This window comes from Canis lupus, chromosome 1 (assembly GCF_011100685.1).
Source record: "Canis lupus familiaris isolate Mischka breed German Shepherd chromosome 1, alternate assembly UU_Cfam_GSD_1.0, whole genome shotgun sequence".
In the NCBI taxonomy this organism is placed as follows: Eukaryota; Metazoa; Chordata; class Mammalia; order Carnivora; family Canidae; genus Canis; species Canis lupus.
The window spans coordinates 107658385-107684349 of NC_049222.1; the positions used below are offsets into that span (position 1 = coordinate 107658385).

The 25965-nt window shown below is 51.0% G+C and overlaps 2 protein-coding genes and 2 non-coding genes across 4 annotated transcripts; 1 reads left to right on the forward strand and 3 right to left on the reverse strand.

The window, feature by feature from the left end:
* Positions 1 to 700: 700 nt before the first annotated feature.
* On the reverse strand, positions 701 to 9488 carry FCGRT (Fc fragment of IgG receptor and transporter). The gene is given in 8 exon segments (XM_038528230.1): positions 701 to 1022; positions 1299 to 1415; positions 2016 to 2285; positions 6891 to 7044; positions 7046 to 7167; positions 7255 to 7509; positions 8235 to 8318; positions 9337 to 9488. Coding segments are annotated over 7 exon segments (1068 nt in total). The 5' UTR covers positions 8305 to 8318; positions 9337 to 9488; the 3' UTR covers positions 701 to 942.
* Positions 9489 to 16652: 7164 nt separating this feature from the next.
* On the forward strand, positions 16653 to 16709 carry MIR150 (microRNA mir-150). Its single transcript, NR_049229.1, has one exon. It is a non-coding gene; the product is annotated as a microRNA mir-150 (primary transcript).
* Positions 16710 to 18165: 1456 nt separating this feature from the next.
* On the reverse strand, positions 18166 to 20958 carry RPS11 (ribosomal protein S11). The gene is made up of 5 exons (NM_001313783.1): positions 20728 to 20958; positions 19904 to 20035; positions 19624 to 19699; positions 19185 to 19314; positions 18166 to 18369 (listed from the first exon to the last, which is right to left on the reverse strand). Exons 1-5 carry the CDS (start codon positions 20740 to 20742, stop codon positions 18246 to 18248), a joined length of 477 nt encoding a protein of 158 aa, NP_001300712.1. The 5' UTR covers positions 20743 to 20958; the 3' UTR covers positions 18166 to 18245.
* On the reverse strand, positions 19420 to 19505 carry LOC119869909. Its single transcript, XR_005354893.1, has one exon. It is a non-coding gene; the product is annotated as a small nucleolar RNA SNORD35 (small nucleolar RNA).
* Positions 20959 to 25965: the final 5007 nt, after the last annotated feature.

The following is a 25965-nucleotide window of genomic DNA, read 5'->3' on the forward strand; positions in this document are numbered from 1 at the left end:
GAGCGCGGCCCCCGAGGTTCGGCCCGCCCCTTCCCCCGGTAGGCGGGTGGGCGGCCCCGGAGAGCCGCGGATGCCAGAACTACAACTCCCGGCAGGCATCCGAGCGCCCTGCAGACCACCGACCATCTCCAGCAGTTGTGTTTCCGAAGCGTCTTGGGAGGTGTTTTGGGTGTTGTTTTTTTTTTGGAGGGGGGAGATTTTTTTTTTTCTAAGTTTATTTATTTAAGTAATCTCAAAAAATAATAATAATAATAAGTAATCTCTACACCGAAGGTGGAGCTGGAGCTCAGGACCCCAAGATCAAGAGTCGCATGCTTTTCTGACTGAGCCAGCCAGGCAGCCGGGGAGGTGTATTTTTATCTTTCTCTTTGTCAGCATGGTTTTAAGAAAGACGGGAACCAAGGGCCAGGCATCTCCTTCCCTCAAGGGAACAGTGCTTCTCTTCCGCTCCACCCAAGGAGTCAGTTCAGACTCCAGCCAGGAATTCCTCAAAATGCGTGGCACAATGTAGGCATTTGGTAAATATCTGTGAAGCTTACGAATGAAAAAGACGGGACTTGGTATATAAAACTGGCATATTCCCAGACGGCAATATGTTAGCCTCTGGAGAGATCTGAAGCTCAGGATTTAGCTATTCCTTCCCCCCACTTGTTGTCCTACTGCCCCCTGCCTAAAAGTTGAAATGATAAGAACACAATAATTTGGGCCCAAACTCGTGTTTTATATGTGGAGGTGGAAAAGAGCCATGATCATCAGGAGGGGAAACTGAGGCAGACCACAGGAGAAATCCAGAAGGTCATTGGGCCCAGGACTCTTTCCGGAGGCTCAGAAATACCAGGATTCCAGGAGGTCTCACAGCATGAAAGGAGCCTGACTACATTAGCTGATAGTAGCCAGGATAGGGGATGATCATCAGGCAGCTGCTGAGAATGCATTTATATCCTAAGAGTCAGCATCCTTGGGCACGCCAGGAGTGGGCAGGAGGGCCCCTACATCATCCCCACGGAGAGACATCCAAGGGGCTGAGGAAAGAGGAAGGGGGTGGGTCATCAGAATCTGAAGTCCTCTGGGCTCCTGACTGCCTCTCCCCCACACGTGTCTCCATGAGAGGTCCTGTCTTTCCCCGTCTCTGTCCTACTCCAAGGCTTCTGTCCCCTTCTGAGTCTCTGTTTCATCCCTCCAGTCCTCCACCTCTCTGCATCTCTGTCCTTTTCTGGTCTGGATGTGCCGCCCACCCCCAGGTCTGTGTCTCCCTCTCTTTGCAGGTTTCCAGTTCTTTCCCTCTTCCTGCTCCGCACCTGGCAGCCCCTTTCTCATCCTCCTCCACAGCAGAGCTCCTCCCACAGCCACTGCCGTGAGCAGCAAGAAGCCAATGACGATTCCAACCACTGGCACCGAGGATTTGGCTGGTGATTCTGCAGCCAGAGAATGATGTGAGATGCTGAAGGGACTGCCCAGCCCATCTGAGTCAGGGCAGGAGACTGGGGGTGGTCAGTCCCTCCCAGCCTCAGAGATTCCCAAGATCAGGTTCTGGGGAATGGGTGGGGGGCAGAGGGAAAGCCCATCAGCAGATGTTCTGGGTCTGTGCAGAATGCCCCCATGTTGCTTAGAAGAACCAGCCACAGCAAGATGAGTCTCAGTCACACTAGCCAAGGGACCTGTAGCAGCAGGGTGCAAGGTATTCTGACTCCGGAGAGGAAGGGCGGGCACAGAGCAGTAGGTCAGATTGCAGGGGACTGGCTAGCTGAGCCATTCAGTGGTCAGTCTTAGTGACAACCGGCAGCAGCAGACAACGAATGATCAGAATAGTAGCAGCAGCAGCAGGGAAAGTGGTGAAATTTAGGGAGGACTTTCCACAGTTAATGGTTGGTCAGACTCAATGAGGCTGGCAGCAGCAGGATGGAAGGCAGGCAGACTCAAGGAGGACCAGCAGCAGTGGGGTGGAAGGTGGTCAGACCCAAGAAGGATGAAAGGCAACCAGAAACGGGGGATGTCATCACTCAGCGGGACCTCACCCAGCTCCACAGTGAGGGGCTGTGGCAGCCCTGCATGCTGCACCAGGCAGCGGTAGTGGTGCTCGTCGCCACTTTTGACTGTCAGTGAAGACCAGGCATGGAAGGAGCCGTCGCCATTGGGGCCAAAGTCCCCTTCACCAGAGCCAGCTGCCAGGCCATTCCGGAGGAATCGTAGTTGTAGCTCCGGTGGGTAGAAGGAGAAGGCACTGCAGGTGAGCACAGAAAAGCCAGGGCTGCCGGGTCGGGCCTTCAGGCGCATGGAGGGTGGCTCTGCAGACAAACAGGCAGACAGACCTGAGCCCCAAGCCCATGAACCCCTAGGGTCAGATCTAGTGAAGGCCAGATATGGACATACAGAAGCCTCCATTCCTTCCACTATACCCAGTAGTTCCCACCATGTGCCCTACACTGTGCTGAGCCTGCAGAATATAGTAGGAAATGTAAAGGGACTGACCTAAGGGGATAGAGACCCCACCAATCTACAGTGACGGTATCCACCTCTCACCCATTCCTTCCTACAGCAGACACATACGGGGCATCAGTAACCACGTGCCAGACACCCTTCTAGGCACACAGCAGTGAACAAGACAGAAGTCCCTGTCTTCAAGAAGCCCAGGTTCTAACAAGGGGAGAGAGACCACTATCAGTATCCAAATAAATAAAAAAGAAATAGACTGTGAAAGTGTTGTGAGGAGGTAAATAAGACAGACCCTATTGTTAAAAGACGGTAGGCAGGGATCCCTGGGTGGCGCAGCGGCTTAGCACCTGCCTTTGGCCCAGGGCGCGATCCTGGAGACCCGGGATCAAATCCCATGTCGGGCTCCCGGCGCATGGAGCCTGCTTCTCCCTCTGCCTGTGTCTCTGCCTCTCTCTCTCTCTTTCTCTGTGACTATCATAAATAAATAAACATTAAAAAAAAAAAAAAGACGGTAGGCAGATAGTATGAAAAATATAGCAGTGCATCTGAAATTTAAATGAACTGGACAAATGCCTGGGAGATGCAGCCTTCCAAAACTGACACAAGAAATAAAAAATTGGAGTAGTCCTATAGTGATTTAACAATTTTAATCCATGATTTTAAATTTTTCGACAAGTAAAAGTCCAGGTCCAGGTGACATCATTCATTGTGAATTATTTAAAAAAAAAATTTTTTTTTGGGGGGGGGTGGGAAAAAATTTAAAAATTAAAAAAAAAAAAGCAAAACTGGGGCACCTGGGTGGCTCAAGCAGTTAAGTGTCTGCCTTCAGGTCAGGTCATAATCTCTAGGTCCTGGGATCGAACCCCACATTGGTCTCCCTGCTTAGCATAGAGCCTGCTTCTTTCTCTCTTTCCCTCTGCCTGCCACACCTCCTGCTTGTGCTCTCTCTGTCAAATAAATAAAACCTTAAAAAACAACAACAACAACAACAAAGAGCAGATCTACATCTAATTTGGGGGGGAGGGAATGTGGGATCCATCTACTTCGGATCTCCAGTGGAGGAGAGAGGATGGTGGTCTTGCAAGAAATGATGCTGCATCAACTGGAGATCCATGAAGGACAAAGGAACATTGAACCCTTACCTCACACCATTACATACAATTTTTTTTTTAAGATTATTTTATTTTTTTTAATTTTTATTTATTTATGATAGTCACAGGGAGAGAGAGAGAGAGAGAGAGAGAGAGGCAGAGACACAGGTAGAGGGAGAAGCAGGCTCCATACACCGGGAGCCCGACGTGGGATTCGATCCCGGGTCTCCAGGATCGCGCCCTGGGCCAAAGACAGTCGCCAAACCGCTGCGCCACCCAGGGATCCCACATTACATACAATTAACTCAAGATGGATCACACAGTTATATACGAAAGCTACTTATCAACCAAGCTTCTAGAAGACATAAAATAATACCTTCATAGCTTTGAAAGAGGAAAGATTTCCTAAAGAGCACACACACATAAGAGCTATACATAAAATATGGATGAATTGATGTTCATTAAAATTAAGAACTTTTGTTCAGGGATGCCTGGGTGGCTTAGCAGTTGAGAGTCCGCCTTCAGCTCAGGGTGTGACCCTGGAGGCCAGGGATCGAGTCCCACATCAGGCTCCCTGCATAGAGCCTGCTTCTGCCTCTGCCTGTGTCTCTGCCTGTGTGTGTGTGTCTCTCATGAATAAAAAATTAAAATATATATATTTTTAAATGCAGCTTAAAAATGGGCAAATCAGGAGATCCCTGGGTGGCTCAGCGGTTTGGCGCCTGCCTTTGGCCCAGGGCACGATCCTGGAGTCCCGGGATCGAGTCCCGCTTCAGGCTCCCAGCATGGAGCCTGCTTCTCCCTCTGCCTGTGTCTCTGCCTCTCTCTCTCTCTCTCTATGTCTATCATGAATAAATAAATCTTAAAAAAAAAATAGGCACGGGCAGCCCTGGTGGCGCAGTGGTTTAGCGCCGCCTGCAGCCCAGGGTTTGATCCTGGGGACACTGGATAGAGTCCCACATCGGGCTCTCTGCATGGAGCTTGCTTCTCCCTCTGCCTGTGCCTCTGCCTCTCTCTCTGTGTGTGTCTCTATGAATAAATAAATAAAATCTTTAAAAATAAATAAATTTAAAAAATAAAAAATAAAAATATAAATAAATAAATAAATACATTTTTTAAATGGGCAAATCACTCAATCACTCCAAAAGAGTGAATGTTCAACTGGCCAATAATATGTAAATGTACTCACCATCACTAGTCATCAACTCATTTATCTTATTTTTTTAAATTTTTACTTATTTATGATAGTCACACAGAGAGAGAGAGAGAAAGGCAGAGACAGAGACATAGGCAGAGGGAGAAGCAGGCTCCATGCATGGGGAGCCCGACGTGGGATTTGATCCCGGGTCTCCAGGATCACGCCCTGGGCCAAAGGCAGGCGCTAAACCGCTGCGCCACCCAGGGATCCCCCTGATTTTTTTTTTTAAGATTTATTTATTCATTTCAGAGAGAGCTCGAGCCTGAGCCCAAGGGGCAGAGGGAGAGAGAGAATCTCAAGCAGACTCCATGCTGAGCTGAGAGCCTGACACAGGGCTCAGTCCCACAACCCTGAGATCATGAACTAAGTCAAAACCTAGAGTCAGACACCTAACTGGCTGCACCACCCAGGTGCCCCTCTGATTTTTTTTTCTTTTTAAGATTTATTTATTTGAGAGGAATCCCTGGGTGGTTCAGCGGTTTAGCACCTGCCTTCCACCCAGGGTGTGATCCTGGAGTCCCAGGATCGAGTCCCATATCAGACTCCCTGCATGGAGCCTGCTTCTCCCTCTGCCTGTGTCTCTGCCTCTGTGTGCGTGTCTCTCATGAATAAATAAATAAAAATCTTTAAAAATATATATATTTATTTGAGAGAGAGAGAGATAAAGAGTGGGAGGGGAGGGGCATAGAGAGAGGGAGAGAGAATATCCCAAGCAGACTCCCTTCTGAGCATGGAGCCTGACGCTGGGCTCAATCCTATGACCCTGAAATCCCGACCCAATTCTCACTTATCATCAGAGAAATGAAAAACGCATCACAGTAAGATACCAGCACACACCCGTCAGAATGGTTAAAATGAAGGCAGGCAGGGATATCTGGGTGGTTCAGCAGTTTGGTGCCTGCCTTAGGCCCAGGGCATGATCCTGGGGACCCAGGATCGAGTCCCACGTCAGCCTCCCTGCATGGAGCCTGCTTTCTCCCTCTGCCTATGTCTCTGCCTCTCTGTGTCTCTCATGAAAAAATAAATAAAATCTTTATTTTTTTTAAAAGATTTATTTATTTATTTATTTATTATTTATGATAGACACAGAGAGAGAGACAGACCACTGAGCCACACAGGGATCCCCTAAATAAAATCTTAAAAAAAATTCAAGGCAGATAATATCAAATTCTGGCAAGTCTGTGGAGCAGCTGGAGTTCTCCTACACAGCTGGTGGGATTATGAAATGGGTTCAACCCCTTTGAGAAAAGCCTCTAGCACTACCTACTAAAACTAATCTGGTGCCTACACTACAATATACAAAGCAGCACACGGTCACAGTCATCTGAAGTTCAAAATTGGGCAATGGCATGGTGATAAAAATCAGGTCACTTGTTAACCTTGGGAAGTATGGAATGGGACACAAGGAAGTCTTGTGGGGTGCTGGAAATGTTCTAGATCTTGACACGCAGGTTTATGGGCCTCCATTAAACTTAACTGAGCCATGTATTTTAGATAGGTGAGTTACAGCTCAATAAAAAAGAAAAAACAAAGACACCATAGTGAATGAATGGACAAAGCAATGGCATGGGAGACAGTAATGGGGGTGGTATGGGGACGCACTGTAGCCAGGGTGATCAAGGAGGACCCTGCTGAAGACACGGACCTAGGTCTGACATCCTAGGTCAAACCTAAAGCATGAGAAGGACCCAGTCATGCCAGGATCCCAAGGAAGAGAACTGCAAGCAGAGGGCACAGCAGGTGCAAAAGCCCTAAGGAGGAAAAGAACCTGACATGTGGAGGAAGGTCAAAGAAAATCTCCCTGGCTGTGACACCAGAGGAACTGATGGAGGATGGCAGAGGTAGAGAAATGGGAGGGCCAGTATGGTTCAGCAAACGCTGGGTGAGCCCATCGGGCCGAGTGAAGCAGGCAGAGGAGAGGGCCAGAGGCCACTGGTACTCGGGCCTCCAGGCCCAGAACGAGGAACATGAGCTATGTCCAGAGGTCTCTAAGAGCCAGGGGAGGGCTGTGTGTGGGAGGGGAGTGGGGACAGCTCTGGGGACATGTTGGGGAGGAGTCGGGGCCAGGAGCCCGGGGAAGAGGCTGGGGGAAGAAGATGAGGCCTATAGTGGGGGTGTGGGGATGGAAAGCTCCCTGGAGATCAGGGAATCTTCTGAAGGTTGCTCACCCTTCCACTCCAGGTTTCCACGGCCCCTCTCCAGATGGCCCAGCAGCCGCTGGGGGCAGGAGTAGAGCAGGAAGGTCCTCTCCTTGCTGACTGCCCCAGCCTGCTGCATCCACCTCTTACTGACCGTCTCGGTCTCGGGCCAGTCCCCATTCCAGGATGCCCAGCTTGGGGTCGAAAGTCATGAAATCCTCGCCGTTCAGCGCAAACTTGGCCACAGGCACTGAGGTGTTGTCAGGGCCCAACTCGCAGCCCAGCAGGCCCTGCAGGGTGTAGGGTCCTGGGGTGCCCACATACAGGTAAGCAGGGCCCAGGAGCAGCAGCCCCGCACCCTCCCTGCTCAGACCCAGGGGTCAGGGGATCTTACCTCCATCCCCCAAGGCTTTGAGAGCTTCCAGGAAGAGCCCCTCCTTGGTCCTCAGGTCTGTGGTCTCTTTCTCCCAATACCAGGACACCTGGTTTTCCCAGACCCAAGCCCCATACGGCTCGGCCTGGGCCCGCAGGTTATTGTAGCTCAGATACTGCTGGGGACCCAGCCAGCCGGAGGCCCAGAAGGCAGGAGTCCCAGGAGGAGGAGCGGACACAGCGGTGAGGTGGTACAGGAGGGAGAGATGGCTGTCTGCTGGAGGAAGACAGGTGAAGAGGGCGGGGGCCTAGACTGGGAGCAGGACAGATGCCCTGAAAGAGGAAAGACTCAACCCCAGGGAGAAAGGACAGACCCCTTGGGGCACATGTGTGGCTCAGTGGCTGAACATCTGCCTCTGGCTCAGGCCTTGATCCCAGAGTCCTGGAATCGGGTCCCGCATCGGGCTTCCTGCAGGGAGCCTGCTTCTCCTTCTGCCTGTCTCTCTCTCTCTCTCTCTCTCTCTCTCTCTTTCTGTGTGTGTGTCTCGCATGAATAAATAAAAAAGAAAGAAAGAAAGAAAGAAAGAAAGAAAGAAAGAAAGAAAGAAAAGAGAAAGAAAAGAAAAGAAAGAAAAGAAAAGAAAAGAAAAAAGAAAAGAAAAGAAAAGAAAAGAAAAGAAAAGAAAAGAAAAGAAAAGAAAAGAAAAGAAAAGAAAAGAAAAGAAAAAAGAAAAGAAAAGAAAAGAAAAGGAGATCCAGAAGTGGGGACAGACCCAGAGAGAGGAGGACAGACCCCGGGCGGGGGGGGGGGGGGTGACAGTCCCCCGGACAGAAGCGAACAGGTGGCCCGCAGACACAGCCACCGAGGGAGGAAGAAGAGCGACAGAGCGACGCTCCGGGAAGGCGTCGTGCCCGCCCACAGTGAACCCTCCGATTTCGCTTCCCTCGCCCCTTCCCGGCCGCCGGCGCCTCCCTCCCCGCCGCCCGCCGCGGGCCCCTCACCTGCGCGCAGGGTCGGCAGCAGGAAAAGCAGGAAACCGAGCCCCCAGGACCGAGGCCGAGGGACCCCCATCCTGAGCGGGAGACCTGGGGCGGGAGGGGGCGCGTGAGTGCTCCGACCCCCGCCCCGCCCCCTCCTCCCGCAGCGCCCGAGGGGCTCGGCCAGCACGCGCGCCCGCCTGGGGGCCCCGGGGCTCCGCGACTCAGGCTGGCCTCCCTGCCTCCTCCTCCGCGAACTTTCACCCCTTCATTTGGTCCTTTTGGGTTAATTAATTACAGAGCCTGGATAGGCTGAGAGTCCTGTCTCCGAGCTCCGCCCCGTCTCTTCCTCCTCCCTCAGACCCTGGATTCCGAGCCCCAGCCCCTCCTCCCTCAGACCCGGGAGTCCCTGCCCCCAGCCAGCCCCCTGCAACTTCAAACCCAGGAGTCCTCACCTCCAGCCCCCTCCACCCTCAGACCCAGAGGTCCTGCCCCCAGCCGCCTCCTCTCTCAGACTCAGGGATCCGGACCTCCAGCCCTCCTCCCTCAGACCCTGGAGTCGTGGACCCCCAGCCCCATCCTTTCTGAGACCCAGGGGTCCGGGCCCCAGTCCTCTCCTTCCCCAGAGCCAGGAGTCCAGGCCCCCAGGCCCCTCCTCCCTCAGACCCAAGAGTCCAAGCCTCCAGCCCCCTCCTCCCTCAAGACCAGAAGTGGGAACCCCCAGCCCTCTCCTTCCCCAGACCCAGGAGTCCAGGGCCTCCAGCCCCTCCTCCCTCAGACCCAGGAGTCCAGGCCCCTAGTGTCTTCTCCCTCAGAGCCGAGAATCCCGCCCCCAAACCCTCAGATCCAAGAGCCCTGGCCCCCTCCTCCCTCAGACCCAAGAGTCCAAGCCCTCAGCCCTCCTCCTGCCTCAAGACCAGAAGTGGGAGCCCATAGCCTCCTCCTCCCTCAGACCCAGGAGTCCAGGCCCCTAGTCTCTCCTCCCAAGAGCAGAGAATCCTGCCCCCACCCCCCTCAGATCTGAGAGCCCCGACCCAGCGTGTAGGACCCCAGACCTCTCCTCCCTCAGACCCAGAAGCCCAGAACCCTGCCCGTCCTCCCTCAGCTGGGGCCCAGCTCTGCTCACCACAGCGAAGTTCCCTTCCCTCCTGCAGCCCTAGCTGGCTCCCGTGACTGGAGACCCCGGTTCCTCTCTCACATCCTGTCCGGAGACTGCTCCCTGACTTCGGGAATATCCAACCCCGCCCCCCAGCTGCAGGGCACACCCCAGGCCCAGCGCCCAGCCTCCTGGAGTATTTGTTTCACACTGGGTCTTGAAACTTTTTTCTTTGTTTCTTTTCTTTTCTTTTCTTTTTTTTTTTTTTTTTTTTTTTTTTTGCCTCTTTCTCTGTTGCTCCCTGTTTTCCGATTTTGAGGTGTCAGCCACAGCGAATTCATGACAGAGTTGAGAGCCCAACACTATGGGAGTCCAAACTTTGAAGGTTTCAGTGGGTCCCCTGCTTTACTTCATTATACAACGTTCCCCACCCCGCACCCCTTCACCAGCCCTTGCTACAGGGAAAGTTCTCCAGACACCTCTAAATTTCCTCCTTGGGACCCGTTCCCTAAGTGTGTCCCTTCCACTTCTTTAGTGTCTCCTGATATGGCCTTAATAACACGGTCCCAGGATATATTGCTCTCAGGCTTAGAGGCCCCCTCGAGTCCCCCCCAGCCCACACTGTGGCTACAATGCCTCCATTATGCTGGAATGTTGTGCACCGCCCGTATATTCATATATAGAAAGGAGACTTATTTTAAGCAATCGGCTCACGTGATTTAGGCCTAGCGAGCCTAAAATTTGATAGGGGTGGCTGGCCGGCTGGGAACTAGGTAAAGTGTTGCAGGTCAAGTCCCAGAGCAGCAAGCCGGAGAATCTGGGGGAGCTGCTCTTGCAGATGGAGTCCCAAGGCGATCTGCTGGCAGAGCTCGTTCTCCCTTGAGTGGAGGTCAGTTGTTTTTTTTCTTCTGGTCAGGCCTCCAACTGCTGGGCAGTAGCCCACCCACACTCTGGAGGGCAGCGTGCTCTACCCCAAGCCCACTGATTTCAGCGTAAATCTCATCCCAGCCCACCCTCGTGGAAATATCCCGAGTGATGTTTGACCCACCATTTGGGGCCTGGGGCCCCACCCCGCCAAGTAGACACCTGAAAGTAACCGCACATGGTAAATCTGTGTTCAACTTAGTGAGGAAACTGTATTTGTTTTCCTTTCTCTCCCTGGTCCTGCTAGAATATCCACTGAGGGGACGCCTAGGTGGTTCAGTGGTTGAGCGTCTGCCTTCGGCTCAGGGTGTGATCCTGGGGTCCCGGGATCGAGTCCCACATCGGGCTCCCTGCATGGAGCCTGCTTCTCCCTCTGCCTGTCTCTGCCTCTCTCTGTGTGTGTCTCTCATGAATAAATAAATAAATAAATAAATAAATAAATAAATAAAATCTTAAAAAAATAGAATATTCACTGAGATCCATCCTGAGGGCCTGTCTTTCTCTCTCTTTTTTTAAGATTTTATTTATTTATTCATGAGAGACAGAGAGAGAGAGGCAGAGACACAGGCAGAGGGAGAAGCAGGCTCCATGCAGGGAGCCCGACGTGGGACTCAATCCCGGGACCCCAGGATCAGGCCCTGGGCTGAAGGCAGCGCTAAACCTCTGAGCCACCCAGGTTGCCCTGAGGGCCTGTCTCTAATGATGCTGGAGGATCCTGCTCTTACGTCCCACGAGTCCTCTTCTAACACCCTTGGTTCTGTCCTAAAATACTCTGAGGAACCCACCTGGGACATACCCAGCTGTCCCTTCTGTGTCCCTAGGGATCTGGCTATGTCTCTATGGGACCATTCCATCAGCCCCGGAGACTCTTATTCTAAAGTCCTTAGGACTGGGTCACCCAAGTGGCTCAGCCAGTTGAGCGTCTGCCATCCCAGGGTCCTGGGATCGAGCCCCACATAGATCTCCCCACTCAGCAGGAAGCCCACTCCCGCTATCTCTGTCTCTCTCTCAAATAAATAAATAAAATCTTAAAAAAATTTATTTTAAACAAAATCCTCAGGACAGTACTGTGACGTTCCTTGGATCTGGGAATAAAATGTCCAATGTCTTGTGACAGTGTCCTATTCAGGACCCTGCTTTACTTTTCCTTGGAGCTTGTACACCATACCCCTGGGGTCGTTGCTCTGCCCTACTATAAGATGCCCCAGGACTCATCTAAATGCTCCCTGAGCCCTACCCTAATGCCCCCATAGTCCCACTCTGAGGTCTGTTGGACTATGAAGGTAGTCTCCAGTTCCCATGGTGGTGCCAGCACCCTGCTGCCTCACCCCTAGGACCTTATCACACAGCTCACAGCTGTGCTGCAATAACTAGCTTCCCTGGTGTCTTGCAAGACTGTCACCAGAGGCCCCTACTTGGTCCTGGGTCTCTGATAACTCATATTCCCACCCCCATACTCCTTGGGTCCCCTGATAGAATCCTGAGGCCTGGCAATAACATCTTCAACAGCTTCGGCTAATCTCTCTCTCTCTCTCTCTCTCTCTCTCTCTCAGTCTGCTACCACACTCCTGGGATCCTGCTAAACCAGTCCTGAGCCCTCCCCCTGCCGTGACTACTGCTGGATTGCCACAGAGGGGCCTCAGCCCCAGGCCCTTCTCTCTGCTACAACATTCCTGCTAGCAACCAACCTCCTGCATTTCTCAGGGACTTGCTATCAGGCCCTTCCCATGTCCCCTCACCAGTTAGACTTTTGCTCCCTCGCCCAGGAGGCAACCACCTTCCAGATACCGGGGACCCAGTATAAGGGGCCCTGAGGTCTTGTGAAATGGCACTGTGTCTCTCCTGTAGGTACCCTGGGTCCTACTGGACTGGTTAAGACGTTCCACCCCCCTCCCTACCCCCGGATTCTTCTCTATAGCCCAAGACCCTAAATACTGCCACTAGAGCTCTGGGGACAACCCTTTGGCTTTCTGCCATGGTGCTCCTGGGACTCTAGGGCACTGTCCCTGGGGCTTGTTCATTATGTTTACATCTTGCCCAGCTGTCCTTCAGCTCCTTCTCTACCCTACTCTGTTTCTCTGTCTCCTCTGGGTGTTCTAGGTCCTGCTACAATGTCCCATCAATGGTCACTGCCACACTTCTCAGGACCCTATTCTAATATGCACTGGGTCCCACCAAAAAGGCTTTTGGTTCCAGATAAAATGTCCCCAGGACCTACATGCTCTCCCCTGAGGCCTCAGGAAGTCCTCTGGATCCTGCTACAATGGGTACTCATGTGGCTTTGACAGTCATCAGAAGGACAACAGGGTGACCCCTCTAAATTCTCAGAGTCCTGCCAGGGTCCTTTTAGAATGTTTCCTAGCTCTACCATGAAGTCTTTAGGGTCCCACACAACATTCCAAGGTGCTAGTCTGTGTGCCCAAGAACCATCAGAGTGTCGCCCATGTAACACAGGCTTTTCTCCAAGTGTCCAGGTTGCTGTTTTGGGGACCACCCACTGCAGCCCCGATCACCACACTGGTTTCCTACTGCTGCTGTACTGAATAATCACAAACTTGGAAGCTTAAAATGACACAAATTTTTGATCTGGTTCTGGAAGTCAGGCATCTAACATGGTCCACGGTGCTGGTTCTTTCTTGAGGCTTGAGAAGAGAATCTGTTTCTATGCTTTTTCCAGCTTCTAGAAGCTGCCTGTGCTCTTCAGCTCCAGGCCCCTTCTTCCAGCCTCAAAGCCAGCATCTTCTCTCCTTTCTGACCTCTGTGTGTGTATGCAGCCATCCATCCATCCATCCATCCATCCATCCATCCTCACATCTTCTTCTGACTCTGACCTTCCCACCTCCCTCTTTTTTTTTTTAAATTAATTTTGATTAAACATGAGAACTAATGCCTTTCTTGGCCTGCTGGGGGAGCAAACCCACAAGGTTGGTGTTGTCAGTGTCACGGTTTACCCAATTGACCAGCCACTCAGTCCCCACCTCCCTCTTCTCAGTACTCTCAGGATTGCATTGGTCCCCTGGATAATCCTAGATCATCTCCCCATCTCAGAATTCTGAATTGAATCGCATCTGCAAAGTCCTTTTTATCATATGAAGTAACATATTTGCAGGTTTTGGGGGATTAGGGCATTAACCTTTGGGGGGACCATTATCCAGCCTACCGCAGTCAGGAAGGATGCCCTTCTTGTCCCTATCAGAATATCCCCCTTCGGAGCCACCGCTGAGCCACCCAGGGATCCCTCAAACAGAGCATTGAACTCAGAATGGGTCCCTTCTGAACCAGGGCTTCAACCTCATGGGGAGCTGGTCCATGAAGCTACCTTGGCCCTGGGGACTGTGCACTATAAACGCCCTGGTGTCTTGGGCCACCTGGGTGGCTCAGTGGTTGAGCATCTGCCTTCAGCTCAGGGTGTGATCCCGGGTCTGGGGATCAAGTCCCACATCAGGCTCCTTGCAGGAAGCCTGATTCTTCCTCTGCCTATGTCCTTGCCTCTCTCTATGTGTCTCTCATAAATAAATAAATAAATTATTTAAAACAACAACAACAAAAAAACCCGCCCTGGTGTCTTAACCTCTGCCCCTCCCCTCTGCACCTGGACCGTGGTGCCCCCTACTGACTCCAGGAGGTAATAATCACACCTGAGTTCAAAACCCAATCCTGCCCCTTCCAGGCCGGCTGGACTTTGAGCCTTGGTTTCCTTATCTATAAAATGGGAATAATAATTGTGCAAAAATCAGAGGAGAGGATTCAGCGAGTCAAGGGTTTGGCATGGGGCACATGGTAGGGCATAATAGTAACACTTGTTCCTCTTAATGTTCCCTCCACTCCCAGCTGCTGTTAGGGTCCTGGGCATCTCAAACACCAGGCCCTGAATCTGTCTTGCTCACTCTTGCATTCCCAGGGGCCAGCACAGTAGATATTGGTAGAATGAACAACAGCAACAATGTATGATCCTGGGCTGGTTTGATGTGCCCCTAAAACTCTTCTAGAACGGCTCTGATGTCCTGTTAGAACGTTCTAGCAGAATCTATACTGTAGGCTTCTGTAATAATATGTAATAGAACTGGGACCTACTAGAATGTTAGATCCCAGGAATTTCCCATAATGGGCTCAGGGCAGTGCCAAAATATGGCAGCAGGGCTGCTCAAACACACATGGAAGCTACTACAATTCAAGTTCCCTAGAATCAACTGACAGACCTCCAGACTGGACCAGTTAAATGAATTTAGGTGCTTGCTACTGGAGGTCCTGCTATAATAGAATACCTTGGGGGCTGCAACAATGACTGCCAGTGTAGCTATAGAATATTCCAGTGGCCTGCTATAATCGGTGCAAGGCCATGATACCTTGTGATACCACCAAGAGTTGCCCTCTTTTCATGTAATAGGCCTGACCCCTGCTGTCATCATAAATCAAGGACCCTGCTATGAAACTGTGCCTGCAGCTAATTTCCCTGAGAAAAATGCAATGCCACTGGGACCTCCTATTAGAGGCATGCAACAGAATATTCTAGAAGCATGCTAAAATAGATTCAAAGTCCCATGCCAGCCCACCAGGGCTTGCTGTAATAGATGCAAGTTCCACAACCATATATTGAATACCTCTAGGGGCCCTTGGCAAGACTCTTGTCCTTGGGACTTCCTGATGGGACCCAGGGCCTCCTACACTAAGCTACCTCAAGGCTTCTCTAACAGGCTCAGGGCTCTGGAAAAATTAACTTCCATCAGGAATATTATTTACTAGAATTAGTAATTGAGTTACTACTCCATTAACACATGTAACCATTGTTCATCCTCCCACGGGGGAAATGAGGCAAACCCATTTTACAGATTATAAGGCTCTGTGGTTGGGGTGGGGCGGGTGAAGGGGTGGTCACCTGCCAATAAGCAGCAGAGCTAGAAATCAGAAGAGTCTGTGGTCATAATGCTTCCATTTGGGAGATATCTGCTCATGGTCACTGCTTCTGGTTATTCCAGAACTTGAGACCTGGGAGTCATTCCTGCCCTCTGAGAATGCGGGGATTTAGCTTTGATTCATTTACTGTGATAAACATATATGGAGAGCTTACAACATGTCCGCATGCTAGGGATGCAGAGCTCACATTCCAGCAGCCCCCAGGTTAGCAAACATGCAATGTCACACAGATTTCTACAATAAACTTACAAATATGCAAGAAATGGGCTTCGTCTGTCTCTGTAGGGCAATAAAGCTGGGAAGGGCAGTTGGGAGAACAGGAGGTTTTGCCAGATGTAAAGAGGCTGGTGGGGACGCCTGGGTGGCCTGGCAGTTGAGTGTCTGCCTTTGGCTCAGGGCGTGATCCTGGGGTCCTGGGATCAAGTCCCGCATCGGGCTCCCCAGAGGGAGCCTGTTTCTCCCTGTGCCTATGTCTCTGCCTTCTCTCTGTATGTCTCTAATGAATAAATAAAATCTTACAAAAAAAAAAAAAAAAAAGGCAGCCCCGGTGTCCCAGCAGTTTGGTGTCTGCCTTCAGCCCAGGGCATGACCCTGGAGACCCGGATCGAGTCCCATGTCGGGCTCCCTGCATGGAGCTTGCTTCTCCCTTTGCTTGTGTCTCTGCCTCTCTCTCTCTGTGCCTCTCATGAATAAATAAATAAAATCTTACAAAAAAAAACAAAACAAAACAGAAAAACAGGAACAAGAGGCTGGTGAGCATTATAACCTAAGGAAATGAAGGAGGGAGCCAGGTGGACACCTGAGCTGAGAGCTGCCAGGCAGTGGGCAGGGCCAGTGCGAAGGCTCAGAAGAGGGAGCAGGTCTGGTGGGCGCTGGCAGGTTGAGGAAGGGGGAGTGGTGGGCAGAGGGCAGAAGACAAGCAGAGCTTGTGATGGACGTAGGAATGGTCTCTGGCTGTCACCGTACTCTAAAAGGTGACAGTGGTCACCTCCCTCCAGGCACAAGTGGTGTGGACCCAGGGTATTTCTCCTTGGTCTTTGCCACTTGACCCACTGGGCCCAGCAGAGGTGTACCCCAACACACACCAGGGAGGTGCCCCACCCATGACTAGGTAACCTAACAGTGGGGTGCCAAGGAGACACCCCAACAACTGCTGGGAGCGAACAGGGGAGCTGCGCTGCTGTTGTCAACATGGCAGCCCCACCCCAAACGGAAACACCTGTGGTGGGGGGGCCTCCGGGAGCAGCCTCAGAACCCTTTCTGGGTCCCAGTCCCCTCCCTCAGGCTCTCTGCCCTCCAGCACCGGGTGGGGCAGGCTCACAGGTTGAAACTCCGGGGCGGTGCCCCTTCAGACCCGTCCCTGCTCCTTCCTGGCCTCTTTGATGCGGCCCCACTTCCTCCGACAGGAACCCCCGCCCTCCCCAGGTCTGGGTCAAAAGGAGTCGCTGAGTCCGTCCTGAGTCGGCACGTCCCCTGGAGGCAGCAGCTCCTCTCTCCTCTCGGCCCTGTCTCCCAACCCTTGTACCAGTGCTGTGCCTCAGTCCCTGGTACAGGCATGGGGGGCAGGGACCTGGGGACCCCCAGCAGCACCGGCCCCGAAGGGTGAGGTGAAGCCAGCAAGTACCTCCGTCTCTGCCTGCTGTGACTCGGGTGAGGGTCTCTCTCGATTCTAAAAGCCATTGCCCTCCCCCCCACCCTCCGCTGGCCTGTCTATCATCTCGGAACTTGATTTCATTCTCAAGGTCCATTGTTCTCAGAAATCTGCCAGTCTGTCACTACCTGTGGTCTCCGACCTTTTCCAGAGTCCAGCTGAGCCCTCTGTTCTTATCTCTGAAAGGGATGCTCAAGGTCCTGCCCCCTCCTTCCCAGGTTTTCTCCAACAGAAAGCCTTCCACTTTTAGGGTCAATCTCTTGCCCTTCCTCACATTTTCCTCTGACATTCAGGGTCACTGGCCCGGTCACAAAGCTTTTCCCCAGAATTTCTTTGCCCGACCCTGTCCCCACTCCTCTCTGCTTCCAAGGCTGGGAAGTCTCACTTCCAGGGTCTTTCTAACCTACTTCTGAGCAGCTTGCAATCAGGTGCTACAGAGGTGGGTCCCAGGCTGGCTCCAGCTTGGCTTCACTATGTGACGTGCCTTCAAAGCCAATTTCCTTGGATTTTCAGGCAAAGGAAACCAGTAGAGCTCAGCTCCTCACGGACGGGAGAACCTGTCCCCTCAGATGGGTTTGCCAAGGAGACTGGTGCTTGCTCAGGAAGGGGAAGGGGTGGGGGTGTGTGCTGGGGCTGGAGAGGCTGGCTGTCTGGCTTCCCTGGTGCACTCCTCCACTGTCAGGGGAGACAGGAAAGCCCAGGTTGAAGATTAAGACCCCACCAGACAGCACAGAACCCTGCAAGCCCATTCAGTGCCCCTAGCTGGGCTGAGATGGCTGCTTCTCCTTCACCCTCCCAAGGAGGCAAGAAGGCTTACACCAGAGTTGAGAGAGAGAACGCAGGAGCCTACGCCCTCACTCACTTCCTCCCCAGAGACTGGGGGAGTTGAGGGCATGCCCCAACACCAGGTAGAAGGGCTTACTTATTCTGACACCAAGATGTGACGTGGATCAAAAGGAGACCCAAAGAAGGAGCAGTGTCTTAATACAGGTTCCTATCTTCAGAGATGAAAAGACAGAAAGGAGGCAGCACCCAGCCAGCCCCACCCTTATATGGGGGTCCAGAGGATGAAAGAAAACCCCATCTTTTGCATCAACCCCATTCAACTCCCAGAAATAATCCCTCTAGCAAAGGGATGCCTGGGTGGCTCAGCGATTGAACATCTGCCTTCAGCTCAAGGAATGATCTCTGGTTCAGGGTGGAGTCCTGATCCCACATCGGGCTTCCCCCGAGGAGCCTGCTTCTCCTTCTGCCTCTGTCTCATGAATAAATAAATGAGATCTTAAAAAAAAAAAAAATTCCCTCTAGCAAAAGTACAGGTACACTGGGCCAAGCCCAAAACTGGGAAAATAGTTTTTGAGACCTGGGAGTCAGGGGTGTAGACAGTTTTATTTTCTTCAGGGGTGTAGACAGTTTTATTTTCTTCAGGGGTGTAGACAGAAGTCTTGCCTCAAAACTTCTGGAACTGCTTCTTCGTGCCAGCAGCTTTTGTGACTTTGAGCACGTTGAAACGCACAGTCTTGCTCAAAGGGCGGCACTCACCCACTGTGACAATGTCGCCGATCTGGACATCCCTGTGGAGTTGGGCAGAGGCTGTCACAGGCTGGACTGTCCCACGCAGGCCACTAAAGGCTGAGGCCTCTGCTTTGGCTCCACTAAACCCTACCCACGCTCCACTTTCCACTTCCACCTGCCATCCCCTCCCTGGGTCGTTATTTATTGGACACAAACTCTGTGCAAGATATCAAACTCAAAGCTCTACAGAGAATACTCCAGCCCCTTTGGCGACTTCTCAGGGTAGAAGCCCTCCCTCAGGGATCCCTGGTGGCTCAGTGGTTTAGCATCTGCCTTTGGCCCAGGGTGTATCCTGGAGTCTTGGAATTGAGTCCTGCATCGGGCTCCCTGCGTGGAGCCTGCTTCTCCCTCTGCTTTTCTCATGTATAAATAAATAAAAAATCTTTTTTTTTTAATTTTTTATTATTTATTTATGATAGGCACACAGTGAGAGAGAGAGGCAGAGACACAGGCAGAGGGAGAAGCAGGCTCCATGCACGGGGAGCCCGACGTGGGACTCGATCCTGGGTCTCCAGGATCGCGCCCTGGGCCAAAGGCAGGCGCTAAACCGCTGCGCCTCCCAGGGATCCCAATAAATAAAAAATCTTAATAAAAGAAACCCTCTCTCAATCCCCTCCACTTTACACGGACTGGAGGCTCCTGAGAATTATCTGCTTGGTCACACCAGTCTCCTCACACTGTCTCCCAATAGTTTACTACCCACACAGCAGCCAGAGAGCCCTGTCAACCCAAGCCAGGTTCCATGTCCCTCAGACCCGGGGAAAGACCACTTCTTTCCCCTTGGCCTGGGAACCTGAGGGCCCACCATATTCACCTGAAGCAAGGAGACAAGTGCACCGACATGTTCTTGTGGCGTTTCTCAAAGCGGTTGTACTTTCGGATGTAGTGGAGGTAGTCTCGGCGGATGACAATAGTCCTCTGCATCTTCATTTTGGTCACCACACCTGGGGAGAAGGCATGGATTGCAGGTCAGCCCCTGGGGAAGGGGAGCCTTGGGCACTTCCAGAGCATGCTGGGAATTGGGAGCTGCCAAGGAGGGATCCCAAGCCCCGCTGACATCAGCTGTGCCAAGTGGTTTTTTCAGCAGTGCCCGCGGTGGGCATCTGAAGACCATCGTGAAAAGACATCATCTGCCAGTGCCCTCTGGACCCAGAAAGCTGCCAACTCCCCCTCACCCAGGAATCTGAGCATCCCCAGTCCATCCTCCCTCAGACCCAAAAATCTGAACCCAAGCTCCCAGAGCCTTCACTCACCAGACAAAATCCGCCCTCGGATGGAGACATTGCCAGTAAAGGGGCATTTCTTGTCAATATAGGTGCCCTCAATGGCCTGAGTAAGGGAGAAAAAGGAGTGAGCCCTGAACAAGCTGTTCCTGAAACCACCGCGGGGGTGGTGGTGCTCAGGGACAGGAACTACAATTCCCATCAGCCCCAGGATCAGTCACTCAGATGCCAGCAGGGTAACCCGGTCTGGGCACACGTGTGCTGGGGTACAGGGGTCTCCTTCCTTCCCAGAATACCGTCCCCCCCATACCTCCTTGGGCGTCTTGAAGCCCAGACCGATGTTTTTGTAGTACCGCGGGAGCTTCTCCTTGCCAGTTTCTCCAAGTAGGACCCTCTTCTTATTTTGAAAGATGGTTGGCTGCTTTTGGTAGGCACGCTCGGTCTAGGTGGACAAGGAGGAAGCTGGTGAGCTTGGGGCGGGCAACCTGGCCTGGAAACCTTCCCAGAAACCCCGACCCCATCCTCTCCAGCATTTGGTCCCCAAACGGCAGCCTCCCGAGCCTGGATAATTACCATCTAAAACACTCCCTGAAATTGAGCGGAGTCCGAATTATGAGCCAGAATTACTTCAGCATTTGTGCACCCAAATACGTCCCATCACCTGCAGAAGTCATTCCTTAAAACCCAGGCACAATCACTCCTCTAACCTGGACACCTTACAGCAATGCTTCTTCTCCAAGCCATAAGGACACCCCCCCAGAATTCTCTCCTTACGTAACGTAGGCGACTTCAGAAATAAATACCAAACCCGGGGCTCCCTGGATTAGCCCTTAGGGCTCCGTTCTAACAGGATTAACTCGATGGCCCAAGGCCTCCAGAAAAACCACCCCGTAAACCTTGAGTTTTAAGAAAATAACTCCTAAGAGGTTTGAGCCTCCACTAAGGGGAGCCCCCGGGATTTAGGAGGCGCTAACCTAGTTTAATTCAAACACACGCGCTCCCGCATTAAGGCCTGGGGTGTCTAGGCTGCCTGGGATTAACCCCACGCTGGGGATCGGGCGTCCTTCTCTCCCGGACGCGCCCCTGAGGCCGGGGGTGGGTCCCGAAGCATCCGCGCCGGCCCCGAGCACGAACCTGAATGTCTGCCATCTTCCCGGCCGCCTGGAAAAAGGAAAGCCGGAAGGGCGTCCGGGTTTCCTTATCGACTGCACAGGGGCAAGGGAGGAAGTGACGAAAGGGGGCGGGAGCGCGGTTTGGAGCCTCGGGCGCGACTGTGATAAACGTGCGGCCCAAACTCCGCACTCGATTCGGAGACTAAGCGGACGCCGCACAGGATGAAGGGTCGCGGGTCGGGAGCCCGCGACCCGCCGACACCCTCTGGAGAAAGTCAAGCCGTGAACGCGCTGGGTCCGTTAGTAAACGTTGGGAAGGCGAGGCCAGCGTTATCGCGAGAATTATAGGAAGGCGGGCATCTTTCGGTGGAGTGAAGATCACGTGGGGGTAGGGGGACCGCGTGGCTGTGTTTCTGCGGAATCCAAAAGGGATGTGGTGGCGGCCATCTTTTTGCGGGGCGGCCTTTCGGAAGGTCTTAGGAGCATGAGCAATGGCGCCGCCATATTTGTGAGGGGCCGGCATTGACCATGAGTTTTTTTCAAGTTTAATGAAGTTTGTTGTCCTTTATGCCCTGTTTCAGCCCCAATGGTTTAGTGAAAAAACAAAAAAACCCTTCTGCTGGTTTTCTGTCTGTAACAGCACCGTCCAGTAGAACTTCCCTCAATGATAGAATGTTTTATATCTGAGCCATCAGACACGGATGCAGCTGGCACTGGAAATGCGCATGAGACAGGACCTGAATTTTTAACTTTGTTTAGTGTTTGTTTTTTTTTTTTTTTTTAAGATTTTATGTATTCATGAGACACGGAGAGAAAGAGGCAGAGACACAGGCAGAGGGAGAAGCAGGCTCCAGGCAGGGAGCCTGACGTCGGACTCGATCCTGAAGGCGGTGCTAAACCGCTGAGGCCCCCGGGCTGCCTTCTGTTTAACGTTATTAGATTTAACTGGGACGCCTGGGTGGAGGTTGAGCGTCAGCCTTGACCTCAGGTCATGATCCCAGGGTCTTGGGATGGAGTCCCGCATAGAGCTCCCCGCAGGGACCCTGCTTCTCCCTCTGCTCGTGTCTTTGCCTCTCTGTGTCTCTCATGAATAAATAAATAAAATCTCTTCCCCCCCCCCCCAAAAAAAAGGTTTGTTTGTTTGTTTATAGATTCAACTGATAAAGAATTGCTATCAAAGTGTCCAAATGCTCCCTCTCAATTTGTGTACTTATCCTGTAGCATGGGGCACTGGTGCACAGACCACATTTAAAGGGCCTCACTCAGGGGAACCTGGGTAGCTCAGTGGTTGAACGTCCACCTTGGGCTCAGGGCATCATCTCGGGTCCTGGGATCGAGTTCCGCAGCCTACTTCTTCCCCTGCTTATGTGTCTGCCTCTCTCTGTGTGTCTCTCATGAATAAGTAAATTAAAAAAAATTTTTTAAAGGGGCCTTACTCGCTCCCAGCATGGAGCCTGCTTCTCCCTCTGCCTGTGTCTCTGCCTCTCTCTCTCTCTCTCTCTGTGTGTGTCTCAATAAATAAAAATAAAATATTTTAAAAAAAAGATTAAAAAGAGGCCTTACTCTTTTGTGATGCAGCTCTGTGTTACATTTTTTAAAAGATTTTATTTAAAGATTAAAATTAAAGTGTTAAAGAGAGAGATCACAGAAGGAGTGAGAGGGAGACTGACACACTGCTAAGCAGGGAGCCTGATGTGGGGCTGGATCCAAGGACCCTGAGGTCATGACCCCAGCGGAAGGCAGATGCTTAACTCACTGAGCCTCCCTTGTGCCCCTATTTTACATTCTTACATCTGAATGCATCTCCTCTCCTTCTTTGCGGCTTCTAAAACATGTAGATTTTTCTGGCCTTGGGACCTTTCAACTTGTGGTTCCCTCAATTATTTATTCAGAGCCTACTCTCAGGCTCCCATGGAAACTGCCCCCCAGGATCCACACTGTGACCCACTATTAAGAGCGTGAGGTTTCCTTCATAGCTCTGCTAGCTGGCTGGATTTAACATGCCGGTGTATTCTTACCCTGTTTCCGTTTCTCCGCTAGAGTGAAGGCAGGATTTTTTTTTTAAGATTTAATTAATTAATTATTCATTCATTTATGAGAGACACAGAGAATAGAGGCAGAGACACAGGCAGAGGGAGAAGTAGGCTCCACACAGGAAGCACGATGTGGGACTCGATCTGGGACTCCAGGACCATGCCCCGAGCCAAAGGCAGGCGCTCAACCACTGAGCCACCCAGGCATCCCATGAAGGCAGGAATTTGTATCTGCTTTCTCTCCAGGGCTTCTGGCAGCTGTCATGTAAGTGCCCAATTTCTTCTAATTGACTAAATAACCAAATAAATGAACAGAGGATTAGGATATACCAAAATGTCTATCCTTACAGGCAGCTCTATAAATCAAGCCATAGCCCCACCATGGAATACTATGCAAGTGGTTAATGGACGTTAGGTAGATCTTTTTTTTTTTTTTTTTTTTTTAGGTAGATCAATTGATCAATGAAAAGATTGCAGGCCATATTTCATTTTTAAATTTGCAATTAGTGGGGCGCCTGGGTGGCTCAGTCGGTGAAACACCTGTCTTCAGCTCTGGTCATGATCCTGGGATCCTAGGATCCAGCCCCACATTGGGCTCCCTGCTTGGGGCGGGAACCTGCTTCTCCCTCTCCCTCTGCCTGCCTCTCCCCTGCTTGTGTTCTCTCTCTGTCAAATAAATAAATTCTTTAAAAATATATGTTTTTTGTAGTTAGTTCTGAATAGGTATTTCATGCCCAAGGTGCAAAATTCAAAAAGTACTAAAGTGAATAGACCTCCCTCCTGCTCTTCTCCCCAGACACCCACACCCAATATTACCTCTCCAGAAGCCACTGCTGTCATCCTGTTAGTTTCCAATGTGTCCTTCACACTATATTACCTTTGGTAGAATTTGTGCGTGGACAAAGCAAATTGTGGAACAGAAGGCATAATACGACCCATTTATTCAAAAAATATTGATTGATTGGTACACCTGGGTGGCTCAGTGGTTGAGCACCTGCCTTGGGCTCAGGGCGTGATCCCAGAGTCGTGGGATTGAGTCCCGCATTGGGCTCCCTGCATGAAACTGCTTCTCCCTCTCTGTATCTCTGCCTCTCTATCTCTCTGTGTCTCTTATGAATGAATGAATGAATAAATAAATAAATAAATAAATAAATAAATAAAACTTTAAAAAAAAATTTATTGGCAATCTGTAGGATGACTGCCTTTTTTTTTTTTTTTTTTTATGATAGTCACACAGAGAGAGAGAGAGAGAGAGGCAGAGACACAGGCAGAGGGAGAAGCAGGCTCCATGCACCGGGAGCCCGACGTGGGATTCGATCCCGGGTCTCCAGGATCGCGCCGTGGGCCAAAGGCAGGCACCAAACCGCTGCGCCACCCAGGGATCCCCTTTTTATTTATTTATTTAGGATGACTGCCTTTAAAAAAAAATTTTTTTTAAACTTTTATTTATTTATGATAGGCACACAGTGAGAGAGAGAGAGAGGCAGAGACACAGGCAGAGGGAGAAGCAGGCTCCATGCACCGGGAGCCCGACGTGGGATTCGATCCCGGGTCTCCAGGACCGCGCCCTGGGCCAAAGGCAGGCGCCAAACCGCTGCGCCACCCAGGGATCCCAGGATGACTGCCTTTTTAAAAAATTTCCTTACATGATGTAATTGTGGACTGTATCCTTGTAGGTATCACAGACTTTATTATTCCGTAATGTTGCCAATAGTTACACGTGGTTATTTAAATTCAAATTGTGTGACAGGGTATAGTTCAGTGAGACAGTCCATGTTTGGCTTTTAGGAATCCCTGAGTTTAAGCCCTGGCGTTTCCAACCACTGGCTCTTCTTTCTTTTCTTTTTTTTTATTTTTTATTTTTATTTTTTTTAGATTTTATTTATTTATTCATGATAGTCACAGAGAGAGAGAGAGGCAGAGCGAGAAGCAGGCTCCATGCACCGGGAGCCCGACGTGGGATTCGATCCCGGGTCTCCAGGATCACGCCCTGGGCCAAAGGCAGGCGCCAAACCGCTGCGCCACCCAGGGATCCCTCTTTTCTTTTCTTAAGATCTTTTATTTATTCATTCATAAGAAACACAGAGAGGCAGAGACCTAGGCGGAGGGAGAAGCAGGCTCCCTGTGGGGAGCCCGATGCAGGACTCTATCCCAGGACCTTGGGATCATGACCTGAGGCAAAGGCAGTGCGAAACCACTGAGCCACCTAGGGATTCCCGGAATGAAACATTTTTAATTGTAGTTGCATCAGTCGCTTTGGGAGTAGTGTTAAGAGGGAAGGAGTTTTCATTTTTCTGTTTTAAAACCTTCTATGTCTCCCCCCACCCCACTGACCTTGTAGTAGCTTTATTTTGAAGAAAAAAGTAATTTCTGGAGTTTTTGAACGACTTGGTAAGGATTTATGGTATTTAGTTTAAAAAAAAAAGAAAAAGAAAACAAAAACAGCAGGCCCCACATTTGTTATTTGGAATGTGTGCTATGTACAAAGATGACTTAGAAAAAACCCTGGAAGGAAATGTATGACACTCCCCTAGTGGTTTGCATCTCCAGGTGGTGAGATTAGGTGTTATTTCCTCTCTGTTTTTTAAAATGCTCAGTATTTTGCAAATTGCTCAGAATAGCTGGTGAGATTTTGATGATAAGGGAAAAGCAAAACAAAATACATACTGCTTCACCGTGAAGGGTGGGGCCAGTTTGGAGATATTTAGGTCCACAGCTTTTTTTTTTTAATATTTATTTATTTATTTATTTATTTATTTATTCGTTCATTCACTCATAAGAGACACAGCAGAGACATAGGCAGAGGGAGAAGTGGGGCTTGATCCCAGGACCCCAGGATCACGACCTGAGCTGAAGGCAAACACTCAACCACTGAGCCACCCAGGTGTCCCTAGGTCCACAACTTTTAATGACCACAACCCACAGTCCAGATCAAGAGCCACATGCTCTTCTGACTGAACCATCCAGGCACCCTCTTCCTCTTGCTTTCTAATTCAACTTTCTCCTTTCCTTCCTGCAATACACTGATTTTTTTCTTTTCATTTCTACTCAATTTCGTTATAATTTTAAGGCTGGTTACAACCCACCACATTGATTTTCTGCCCTGCAGTGTCAGAGTACGCAAGCCCTGGTTGACCTGGAGAAGCTCATGCTCCCATATGCACTCTGATGCCTAGCAAAGTAAGACCCTCCCTTGTGCCCCGCCCATGGACCAGGGTGGGAAGAGG

Coding starts and splice junctions, on each gene's coding strand:
- RPS11 (NM_001313783.1), bottom strand. Junction 19,700..19,903: donor GCTTCAAGACGCCCAAGGAG/GTATGGGGGGGA, acceptor TCCCTTACTCAG/GCCATTGAGGGCACCTATAT. Junction 19,315..19,623: donor CCGAGGGCGGATTTTGTCTG/GTGAGTGAAGGC, acceptor CCTTCTCCCCAG/GTGTGGTGACCAAAATGAAG.